This window comes from Trichomonas vaginalis, chromosome I (assembly GCF_026262505.1).
Source record: "Trichomonas vaginalis G3 chromosome I, whole genome shotgun sequence".
NCBI lineage: Eukaryota > Parabasalia > Trichomonadida > Trichomonadidae > Trichomonas > Trichomonas vaginalis.
Window position 1 is genome coordinate 9,949,048 of NC_067203.1, and position 11,896 is coordinate 9,960,943.

At 29.9% G+C, this 11,896-nt stretch overlaps 6 protein-coding genes across 6 annotated transcripts, besides 3 other annotated features; 3 read left to right on the plus strand and 3 right to left on the minus strand.

The window, feature by feature from the left end:
* Positions 1–358: 358 nt before the first annotated feature.
* TVAGG3_0960560 (ATPase activity, coupled to transmembrane movement of substances) lies at positions 359–1,216 on the plus strand (the record flags this gene model as incomplete). The annotated part of the gene is made up of 1 exon (XM_001326944.2): positions 368–1,108. One exon carries the CDS (start codon positions 368–370, stop codon positions 1,106–1,108), a length of 741 nt encoding a protein of 246 aa, XP_001326979.1.
* Positions 1,217–1,552: 336 nt separating this feature from the next.
* Positions 1,553–1,590: a mobile genetic element.
* Positions 1,591–2,762: 1,172 nt separating this feature from the next.
* Positions 2,763–2,799: a mobile genetic element.
* Positions 2,800–3,377: 578 nt separating this feature from the next.
* Positions 3,378–4,704, minus strand: TVAGG3_0960590 (DUF4200 domain family; the record flags this gene model as incomplete). The annotated part of the gene is made up of 1 exon (XM_001326943.2): positions 3,748–4,704. The coding sequence occupies one exon, from the start codon at positions 4,702–4,704 to the stop codon at positions 3,748–3,750; it is 957 nt and encodes a 318-aa protein (XP_001326978.2).
* Positions 4,705–5,223: 519 nt separating this feature from the next.
* Positions 5,224–7,117, minus strand: TVAGG3_0960600 (uncharacterized protein; the record flags this gene model as incomplete). The annotated part of the gene is made up of 1 exon (XM_001326942.1): positions 6,616–7,101. The coding sequence occupies one exon, from the start codon at positions 7,099–7,101 to the stop codon at positions 6,616–6,618; it is 486 nt and encodes a 161-aa protein (XP_001326977.1).
* Positions 7,118–7,386: 269 nt separating this feature from the next.
* TVAGG3_0960610 (uncharacterized protein) lies at positions 7,387–7,965 on the plus strand (the record flags this gene model as incomplete). The annotated part of the gene is made up of 1 exon (XM_001326941.1): positions 7,387–7,965. One exon carries the CDS (start codon positions 7,387–7,389, stop codon positions 7,963–7,965), a length of 579 nt encoding a protein of 192 aa, XP_001326976.1.
* A 3-nt stretch (positions 7,966–7,968) lies between these two features.
* Positions 7,969–8,892: a mobile genetic element.
* Positions 8,893–9,139: 247 nt separating this feature from the next.
* TVAGG3_0960630 (uncharacterized protein) lies at positions 9,140–10,348 on the minus strand (the record flags this gene model as incomplete). The annotated part of the gene is made up of 1 exon (XM_001326940.1): positions 9,166–10,284. One exon carries the CDS (start codon positions 10,282–10,284, stop codon positions 9,166–9,168), a length of 1,119 nt encoding a protein of 372 aa, XP_001326975.1.
* A 687-nt stretch (positions 10,349–11,035) lies between these two features.
* On the plus strand, positions 11,036–11,852 carry TVAGG3_0960640 (calcium ion binding; the record flags this gene model as incomplete). The annotated part of the gene is made up of 1 exon (XM_001326939.1): positions 11,127–11,612. One exon carries the CDS (start codon positions 11,127–11,129, stop codon positions 11,610–11,612), a length of 486 nt encoding a protein of 161 aa, XP_001326974.1.
* Positions 11,853–11,896: the final 44 nt, after the last annotated feature.

Here is an 11,896-nt window from a genome sequence, read left to right on the forward strand (position 1 = left end):
CAAATGATAATTCTATTCAAGAGCATTTGAAAATAAACAATACCTCAAAATTCTTAAAATGCCTGTATACTATTTTTGTCACTTCAGATAATGAAATAATATGCAAATAATTATGATGGTTTTGATTAAAAATAATAGAATAATATTTTATAAAATTGGCTATTTGATTATATTTCTCATAACAGATCTTGAATATATACAAGAAATCAACGTGAATAGTGTGAATTTCAGAGATTGAAGAGATTTTACGATTCAAAATCATCTAACAGAATATTTTCAATACTTTCGAATATTTATCTAATTTCATAAATGACGATAGGTAAGCACGATCAAGCAAGACGATTAACATGAAACGTGACATTCGATAATGGCAGCCATCATCCCAACCCGTATGGAGCTTCAGAATCTTAAAGAGAAACTGAAAGGAGCTCGTAAGGGTTATGATCTTTTGAAGAAGAAATCTGATGCTCTTACAATGAAATTCAGAAGCCTTCTTCGTGAGATTCGTGATACCAAACTTTCAGTTGGTAATGTTGCTAAAGATGCACTTTTCGCCTACACAGAAGTTAAGTTCGTTGCAAGTGATATCTCTCCTACAGTTATTCAATCCGTTGGAAACATGCCTCAACTTCTTTTGATGACAATCGATAACATTGCAGGTGTTCGCACACCACAATTCCACCGTACAAACCAAGGCACTGAAAATACTGATCTCCTCGGTCTCGCTCGTGGTGGTCAACAGATTCAAAAGGCTAGAGAGGAATTCACAAAGTTCCTTGATAGTCTTGTTCGCCTTGCCGAGTTACAAACAGCTTTCAATGTCATTGATGACGTTCTTCGTATCACAAACAGACGTGTTAACGCTATGGAATGCGTTCTTATTCCAAAGTACCAGGCCGCTATCGCATTTGTCGATTCAACACTCGATGAAAACGAAAGAGAAGAGTTCTTCCGTCTTAAGAAGGTCCAGGAAACAATCAAAGCTAGAGCTGCTAAGGAAGAAGAAATCAGACTTGCTCGTTTCAAGACAGATGGCGATGCTGACAAGAAGGAAGAGAAACAAAATCTTCTTGAAGATTCTACAGATGATTCTGACCTTCTCTTCTAATTTTTTTTATTCATTTTTAGATTCTATACAAATTTACATTTAACTGATAATAAACTCTTTTTTGCTCTTTTCTTATATTACTCTTGTTATTAATAACTTAAAATTTTTATCAAAATTTTATCAAAAACAACCATTAAAACAACAATTCCCTTATTCAGATAAACTCAGACAATAAGGATCTCGTTTGGAGAAAAATCTTCTCCAACTCTAAAATTCAGTTTGGAGACACTTTACAAATTGTAAACTTCAAATTGGCAAAATATGCGTCTAAATATCAGTCATATTCTTGAATTTAACTCCGTTTGTGCTCAAACTTAATATAGAGAAAGTACTTAACATTTAATTAAGAATTGGCAAATTATATCAAAGAATATTTTTGTAAATTCATGAATAATATAAATGAAAGTATTCATTATAGAAATGTGAAAGCAAACTCCCTTAGACTGTTGTAAACAGAAATTCATCAAAAGTGACACCTCAGAAAAGCTAAAATATTGAATTTTTGGAACTTTTGATAGAGCACGTTTTTAAATATTAATTAAAGTAAATGTATATTTTGTAAAGATTCTTTTTAATAAAAAAAATAAAATTTTGAAGAAGAACACAAAATCTTCTGAAAAATAATATCACATAAACTCATATTATTTTCTAATATATAACTATTTTATATAAAAATCAAATTCAATGATCTTAAAAGCGAAGGATAAACCTCAAAATTTACGAATATAATGAGTGGGAATATAATGCTTATCTATCATAAAACCATATGAAATATCAATTTTTGCTTTACGCCTAATTTTTGACGACAATTAGCAAAAAATGTTAAATGTTAACACTCAGTCCATTTGAATATGAAAAATAAAATTGACTTTGATTAAATGTTTTTATTTATCATGCAATTCTTCTTGCGACCAAAGATTTGAATAAAACTTCAAAAAATAAGATAGCTTAAAAAATAATATACGGTAGTGTTTACTAATAGATGAATAGTATATAAATTCTATTAAAATGGATTTGATCCAAAAAATATAAAACCAAAAATAATTGTTATAATTTAAATGAAGAAGTAATTTAAAACGATTTTATTTATGATCAAATTTTATATATTTTTTTGGATCAAATCCATTTTAATAGAATTTATATACTATTCATCTATTAGTAAACACTACCGTATATTATTTTTTAAGCTATCTTATTTTTTGAAGTTTTATTCAAATCTTTGGTCGCAAGAAGAATTGCATGATAAATAAAAACATTTAATCAAAGTCAATTTTATTTTTCATATTCAAATGGACTGAGTGTTAACATTTAACATTTTTTGCTAATTGTCGTCAAAAATTAGGCGTAAAGCAAAAATTGATATTTCATATGGTTTTATGATAGATAAGCATTATATTCCCACTCATTATATTCGTAAATTTTGAGGTTTATCCTTCGCTTTTAAGATCATTGAATTTGATTTTTATATAAAATAGTTATATATTAGAAAATAATATGAGTTTATGTGATATTATTTTTCAGAAGATTTCATTCTATATGCCTATGAAAAGTACTCTCAAAACTAACTTTTTCCTAATTATAATTAAATCTAGAATATTGTATTATGCTTATTTCATTTTTCTCATTCAATTTAGAATTTACAAATGTCAAAAAATTGAGAGCTGTCACTTTTGATGAATTTCTGTTTATTACAAGACTAAACTGATTTTATTGGGAATCAATGAAAAATATTTTAGATTTTATTTTATCAATGATCTAAGAGAGATCATTAATATATTAGATGAAAAGTATTGTAGTTTCATTCGTATAATCAAATAAAGATTGCTTGAAATTGAAAATGCATTTAAATTGTGTAATAAGATATTTTGTGGTAGTCACTAATATCTATAGATGAAATGTAATATAAGTTCACCATAAATTCTTAGTAAATTTCAAAGAAATAAAAATTCAAATAATATATCTAAATAAATATTGGAACTATCTCTTGGGATCAGTAGATCATTGAAATCCCAAAAATATTGTCCATAGGAAGTTTCCATGAAAACGAAGGCAATGCCCGTCTCCAAAGCTTCTCCATTTCTCCATCTCCATGGAGAAATTGAACTAGTCTGTCTTCTCCACCAATTCAAAATTGAATACTTTCTCCACGTCTCCATGGAGAAAATGTGAGGTGAACTGATTGGGAGTTTTGACATTTCAAACTTTACAAATTTAATGGTTTGTAAAGTTAAAATCTGACATTTTGATAAGAAACAAGGGGGTAATATTCGTCAAAAATAGGGTATAATTTACATTAAAATTTACAAAATTGGAGAAGCTCATATTTTGGAATTTGGAGATCCCAGCCGTTATTTCTCCAAACGAGATCCTTACAGACAATGATTATTTGTAATAAAATACGAGAGTGATTCTGCAATTTCTTAGAAAGAAGGATCAATTGGCTTGTTCTTTTTATGAGAAAGTTGTTTAATTGGTGAGGAAGAAGCACAACTAAGAGAAGAAAATTAAGCAATCGATGTATAAAAATTCTTATTAAATTCATTTTATTACATTATATCATTGAAAAATTAGACCAAAATAATTATAATATTTCTTGTTTTAAAATCATACAATTGTTAATAAACAAACATTTTATGAAATTAGTAAAATGTTCCGTGAAGCAGACCTCTACGTGTCTGGGTCTTTTCCTTGTCGCCATTTTGCCTGGACTTAATGTTTTCATCAACGTACAAAAGATCTGATATAAAATCTCTTGTTTTGCTGAATTTATCAGTCAAATTACTGACTTGTTCAATCTTTCTGCCAAAGAGGAGTTCGGAGAACTTGCATGTCTTTTGGTAAATGTTTTCGATTGTTAATCTAATTAAAGCGGCTTCTCTGGCTTTATCGCGCTGCTGGTTTGACATCGTTTCTTGGAGGTGTCTTTCACGACCGAATTCTTTAAATGAAGCTTCTTGCTCTTGAGCAATTCGCTTAATTTGATAATCAATTTCTACAACGCTATTTGTAGAAGATTCATCGTAAACAGACATTGAATCGCGGAGTCTCATCAATTCTCTCTTGGATCTAACTAATCTGACTTGGAGTGTTCCTCTCCATTCTTTGAGTGTATTATACTTATTTACAATGCCTTGAACTTCACTCTGAGCCGAGCCACTAACTATTTCTGGTGAGCGCTCGAATACAGAGTCGAGGTATTTCTTATAAGGAAGAGCTGCTTGCAATTTAGTTTTGATTTCGACTTCATGCTGTTTAAGTTTTTCCATTTCAGCAATTAGATCATTTAATTCGACTTGTTTTCCTGCAAGAGCAACTTCTTCAGACATTAAGCTTTCTTCGTATCTTTGACGTTTATTGCAGTTATCTCTAATAAATTTATCTTTTGATACAACTTCTTTTTGATTGTCAAGATTCATTTGCTCAAGTTCTTCTGCTCTGGCTTTAAATTGCCTCATCTTCATAGCATGTTCTTGTTTCTTGCGATCTAATTCAACTTGAAGATCATATGATGCACGTTTCTTATCAATGAGACGCTCTAACCCAGTTTGGCTTTCCGGAACTAAGCCTTTAAGTCGCCGGGCTAAAACTCTCTGCATCCGCAATAACAAATGAAAAGTGACATAATTTTTAAAATTCATATTCTATTTTTTCTTTTGCAAAACATGTGTAAGTGCCTTAGTTGCATCCCTAGCTTGCGGTTATACAAATTCAACATCCATCTTTCAAGATCACATTTACAAATTAAATGATCTTGAATACACTGATTTCGAGGGTTCGACTTGGTTAAAAGTATTTCATCAAGATATTAAAAATGTTATTTTAATGGAGTAGGTGCCAAAAGTGCTTACTCTTAAACAACCGTCGGATTTCCGGGTGAAATCGTGACACACTTTCGTCTTTCGTAGGCAGTGGTGGTTGTTACAAAAGGTAACTTCGAATGTAGCGTGAAATCTGCAAAAAAAATTCTGAAATTTGAATGGATAACACAAAAATTGAATAGTTTACGTCAATAAAAAAGAGAAAAATGAAGCCAATGTGTCTCGAACCTAGGACAGCAATCCCACTGTTTATCCCATTACACTACATGCATCTCTCACCTCAGTGAATGAGATCAACTATATGATAACTTTTTCCCCATTATATTCTTGTGGAAAAGTGACAAATAGCAACTTTGACCCTCTCTCAATGATCTTGAATACACTGATTTCGAGGGTTCGACTTGGTTAAAAGTATTTCATCAAGATATTAAAAATGTTATTTTAATGACGCAACTCACGCTAACTATTCTTTAAATCAAGATTGTTATTCTATTTTACGAACTGTTGATGAAAGATATAAACTTTCTGGTAATTATTATACTTTCCTTCTTGAATATCCCCAATTTGATAAATATATAACTTGGAAACAATCTGTTTATTTCGGCAACTCAAATGAAGAATTAAATACACAAATTTCTTCACAAAACGGGGATTGGCCAAATTTTAAAGGGCTTCATATTGAACCAAACCAAGTAAATTATACATCTCTATATGATTGTTATGATATAAGGGAAACAGATACTAAAACCACAAAAATAAGTTACCCCATTGGAGTTATCGAATCATTTCTCTATGGATCGTATTATGATGATCCTTGTGGTAAGCCCATCATCAATTTTTGGATTGAAGTTAAACGTCCCTCTGCTAAAGTATGTAATTCAATACCGAAGTGCCAATATGAACTTTTCGAGAGTATCCCTATAACTTTATTTGCCTTGATATCATTTGTAAAAATAAGAAAATGATACAATATAAGAATTATACTTTCTATGGTGATGAAAATAATACGAAATACTCACTGTTATTCGCGTTGCATGTAAAGAACAGCAAATATGGCTAAATAAACTCGGATAAAAAAATGCAATATCAAGAGCTACTTGCACACCTATATCATTTTCATCCATAATTACACAGTATGAAAGGAAGAAATTCGAATATTTCTTTAATATATTACTCTGCTGTTATATGAATATCTGTTCATCCAAATTCATCATGAAGATAAAGCGTTTTAAGAATAATTGTTATAATTGGATTATAAGCAAATTTGAAAAGGCTGCATAGAATTTTGATGTCAACTGTTCCACCTAGTTAAAAGTATATTATCAAAATTTAAAGCAATGAGTTTTTAGTAATACTACTCGCGCTAATTATTCTTTAAATGAAAGTTGTTGTTCTATTTTACTTCTTGAATATCGGAGGCATTATACTTTCCTTCTTGAATATCTGAAATAATGATGAATTAAGGTTGCATTTACGCCTATCTAATAATGTTAATGTTTTTCTGAAATATTTTGATATAAAGCTCAATATATGCCCTACATTGAATATTTTTATAATTTAATAGTCAAACATGAAAAAAAAAGTTTTATTTTTTGAATCTTACAAATTAATTTCAGTTACATAACAATACAAAATGATATTAGTTGAAATACATTTAACGGAGTCCGTTCATTTGATTATTATTAAAAATTATTCTTCTTCCTGAGCTTTTCTTTTGATTCGTTTCGGAGGACGCTTTAGTAGTTTTTCAGAATCCATTTTTTCCTTGAATTCGATAACGCGTTCATCAAAAGACTGATCTGCAACAACAATTGCTGTTTTCTTAATAGTGCTAAAGAATATTTCAAGATCTGATGCCCTATGAAATCCAGTATTTTTAGGTAATATTTGGCATTCGTGCTTCATTGCTTGAAGAGATTGTTCCATTTTATATCTTCTTAAGTATGCAACAACGAAGCATAAGCAGCGGCCCCAAGCTGCAGAATCCATAGGTTTAACATGTGGTTGAATTGATATTAAATTCGGATTATTTGAGTTAATAACGATTTTTGAGATATCTTTGACAAACTGAGCACGCAAATGATTTGCTGCTCCTCGTTTTTCAAATATTTCGTGTGAACTTTCATTGAGTTGTTGTTGAAATCCACTATCATCTAAAGTATTTGTTGCTGACATCCTTTTATAATTTTTTTTACAATTTTTTTAAACTGTTGGAGTTATGTGACAAATAATAACAACTATAGATTTTAAAATAACAATTATGTAACAATTTAGGTTATGATGGTGGATAAAAGTGACCTATAGTTTACCTATCGTTGCAGTGATCCTATTAAAAATTACAATAAATTAGGGTAAAATTTCTGTATCGGTTTTGACATTGAGAAAGACATGAAGCTTATCGAAACTTTTGCATTGATATATAACTTGATTTCTGTATTTGTCAGTTACATAATCCATTATATGCATCTTTCTAGACTTCCAAGATGGGCAATATCTCTGACGCTCTTCAACGGCCACCACTATTGGCATTATATCAAGTTTAATCGCAAATGTAAGCTAATGCAATATCTGAGAACTCAATGTCCAACATGGGAAGGACCGCAGAAAGCACTGGGACGTACATTTGAAAATAGTGACCAAATCTCACTTTCATCTTCAGATATGCTATATTTTAACAAGTTTGTAAAGCTAGATGATGACAATCTTACATTCATTGGGAAATGTGCTATCAAGAAATTCATTCAATATGTAGACAGACCTTGCGGTCTAATCCCTCATCCATGTGTCAATGAGTATGGATATCTCTTTGGAGGAATCATATATAGATATGCAAAGCTTCATAATGCAGATGAAGATGTGATTAAAGATATAGAAACATTTGCAAAATGTTTCCGTAAAAACGATTCTAATCTTATTGTAACCAAATTTGGTGAGCCAAAGTTCTACTTCAACTACAGAGATGGAACTTATCACAAAATGCCAGGCTTTCCAGACTTACCACCATTAAAAATCATTAATGAAGATCCTGATTTTGAATAAATTAAAGGTGACCAAACTATTTTTTGAAAGTCCGCCATAACTTTAATGGTACTATTTCAGCGTGTACAATGAATACAAAAATTCTAAGAGTGCCACATAAAATAGTACTTTAGACTTGAGTTAATGCTACCAAGCAAATGTTAAAAAGATGACTTTAGTGTTTTGATAATCAAAGATTAAAATCATTATTGTCTAAATCAATAATCATAACGACAGAAGTTAATGTTTTTTCATCAGTGCTTTAAATCCACTTTGAAAAGTATACCTCAAAAATCAAAATATCAAAAAAAAATTGGCCGATAGGTTTGGCTTTAATTTTTGTCTGCTTTTATGATTTGATATGGATGTTATAATTTTAAAAGTTGAGCCAAATTCACCAATAGATTTTTGAGATTTGCAAATACTCAATAATTTTCAGCGTGTTATCTTTTATTAAAAGAACTATTTGGTTTCAGTATCATATAAATTGATATTTACTTTCTATTTGAACCTTCATTTAGCTAATGATTTAATAATACAGATTTCATCTAGTCCTTATAAGAGAATTTTGAATTTGTTATAATAAAAAAAACAAACAGATATAGCTTACACTTCTATAATAAAGATACCTTTTATAGAAATCAGTATGAAATGTGTTTTGGCTTATTGGAAGCATATCAGACATAATCGCCATAATCAAAAAATCTATATACCCAATAAGTAATAAATTTGTCGATATAGATTTTCCATAAAATTAGTTTTTAGTCTGATCTTAAAATAAATTTAATTTTTTATAAAAAAAATCACATTTAAAAGTACCTTTTTAGTAGCTCGAAATCCTGTTGGTGGATTTCGGGCGTACTTCAAAATTAGCTTTTCTTCTACATATGCAAGCTATATTTTAAATATGGAGCAAATCGGATCGGCGAAAGGAGTTTAGTTACCTTTAATAAATTTGGGGTTTTCGTTATGTTTTAGTATTAAAATCTTAAATAGGATTGATTCAATTCTTACCATTGAACAAAAATAATGAACCAGATCCTGTATTTAATATTTGAGATTTAATGCAAAATTTATTATTGTTCATTATTGTATAACTCTAATGAATGATGAAGACTTTTAAACAGTTCTAAGTGTTCATCCTCAAAAAATAGCATTGTTATAAAATAATACTTTATTTCTATATATAAAAAATATTTTTTTCCTAACAAAAAGGTATCTCTACTCAAAATGAGACCATTTCCACTGAGCATCTCTATAATATGCTTGTGGGATGATAGATTGATCAAAACCATCCAAATATTTTGGATTAATTTCTCCTTTCAAGAGATACGTAAGAATGAACCTCTTTACGTAATAAGGATAGTGTTCTTCGTCTGACTCTTTCAAAAACTGTATCACTTTAGGTACATTTGGGTCTTTTCTAAGAGGTTTATTTTGATAATCAAGTGAATCTGCCAAACATTGTAAAGTAATGATAAATGGATCATTAGACTTCAATTTATCTGTCCACATTTTTAATTCTGCAAAGTCTGAGCATGTTTGGATCATTAGTTTGATCCATTCTTGTAATTGCGGAATAATCTTATTTTCAAGCAAGCGATTATCTACTGAGTAAGTCAATGCTGATATGTAATTACTAATGGATAATTTGAGTTTTTCGAATTTAACTTTTTTATCTGTTTGTTTAGAATATTCTTCATCGTAGTACTGAGCGCGGCCGTAGTAAATATAATATGGCTTGATACAATTATGGGCTCCTGCTATTGAAATGTCTTCTTCCGATAGTGTTGGTGATGATAAAGGAAAATCTTTTTCACTGCAATGCTGTTTAACGAATGTTAGTAAGGCATCGATTCTCTCTTCGGACTGTAGAATAAAGATACCGTACTTTTTAACGTCCATATCTGATTGTTTCAGGTAATGATCTGCTATATCTAATAAACAACTGCAAATGAATGGTTCTTGAATGAATTTTTTGTAATATGGAACCTTCCAGAATTCCTCAATGAATCTCATTGTACGAAAAGTATCTATTTCTTTGATCATTTTGAATAAATGATTAAATGTTCTTTCATTCGGATAAAGATAGAAATTTAACAATGAACTGATAATTCCGTATGGTATTTTTGACTGTGCAAGAATTTGTAAGAAATCTGATTTTGTTATGTTAATTTTCTTTTTAATTTCATCAGATAATATCTTAAATGAGTTAAACTGGTTTTCGTTTTGTTGTAAGAAGGAGATGAATTCCTTTGATAATGGTTGATCTAAATTTCCATTTGTTAATGGAAATTTAACAATAAAATTTAATGTCTCCGCAATAGCTTTGTCATCCATTTGCTTTAGCATTGATAGCAATTCTGTATAATCGCTTTGCTGATCGGAAAAGAGTACAAAGCACGAGGACATTATGATTATTTCATATCACATGTCAGAATCCAGAATCTAAAAGAATGAGATCGAGTCTATATTTCCATCCAAAACTGGCATTCTACGAAATTCTACATCTTCACTAAGTTATTGTCATTTTCAAAATAAAGCTAAATTGATAATTGTGATTCAATTGATATTGGTTATAGATATATATAATGATAGCTTCATGGATTATGCTTTAACTGCATTTGTTTAGTTGATTTTCACATGTAGAATGCTCATATAAAATATTCAGTTCTCTCATTTGCTTCTTTACACATTTTCATGCGCTAATTAATAGTATTTTGCATTGCACGGTGTTTTTATTAATGATGTGTATCCATACAAGCTAGTTAATATAGAATTCTAATATGTAGTGAGATTTTATATTCAATTTCATTAAACATATATGATATTCCTTTTTTAATTTTATTTTCAGACATATTTATGGAACACTAAGTTCTCACCTCAAAAACTATTAGCCGATATTTTATATTTAATCATCTTCGATTGGATTTAACTAGATTTGGAGGAGAAGATTTATCTAGTATAGTTTATTTCATTTTCAGTAAATACGACATAACTTTAGAAATCTCTAATTTCAACTGGTTTTACAGTAATTTTAAGGATAAGTCTATAATGTGTATATCATAATAGATCATAATGCAGGTTATCAAACAAATTGATGTAAGGAACGCCACTTTTATCGCAAAACCGACAAAAAACGCATTTGGAAAAGTGACAATCGCTCCTAAATTTCATAACTGATGTCACGTGGAAGGAATCCAGCGCGTATGCTTGATGCAGATATGAAGGCAGAGATTCGTGAAGTTTTCGATATATTCGATGCAGATAAAAGTGGTACAATAGACCGCCATGAACTCAAAGTTGGTCTTCGTGCAATGGGCTTTGATATTACAACTGAAGAAATCAATCAGTTAATGGCAGAAAACGATCCAAATGGTCTTGGTTATCTTGATGGAAAGGCATTTGAGAAAGTTATTCTATACAAGATGCAAACACGCGATGAAATTGATGAAATTAGACGTATATTCAAGATGTTCCAGCGTACAGAAAAGGCCGGATATATCTATCTTGATGACTTAAAGACTATTGTTAAAGAAACTGGATTAGAATATACAGATGAAGAATGTCGTGAGATGTTCGATGCTTTTGATACAGATGGAACTGGCCGCATTTCAGAGGCACAGTTTATTGATATCATTGAAGGAGGTACACGCTCTGTTCATTAAAAATACAGTTTACTTCAATATCAGTTTGCGATATTAATATACTTATTAAAGTAAATTCTAAAATGCTTATTTTAATTCTCATTTACTAAAATAAATATTATTTATAAACGTGCATCAAAGAGTTCAATGTATGGCATTCAATGCATTGTTCTTAAGTTACCATATTAATGAAAAAGTTCGCTATAATGTTCTTAGAAATCATTGAATCTCCAATATGAATTTTATAAAAAATATTCTTTTTGTCCATTATTCTTTTAAATCGCTTCTATAGCTTTCATCATATA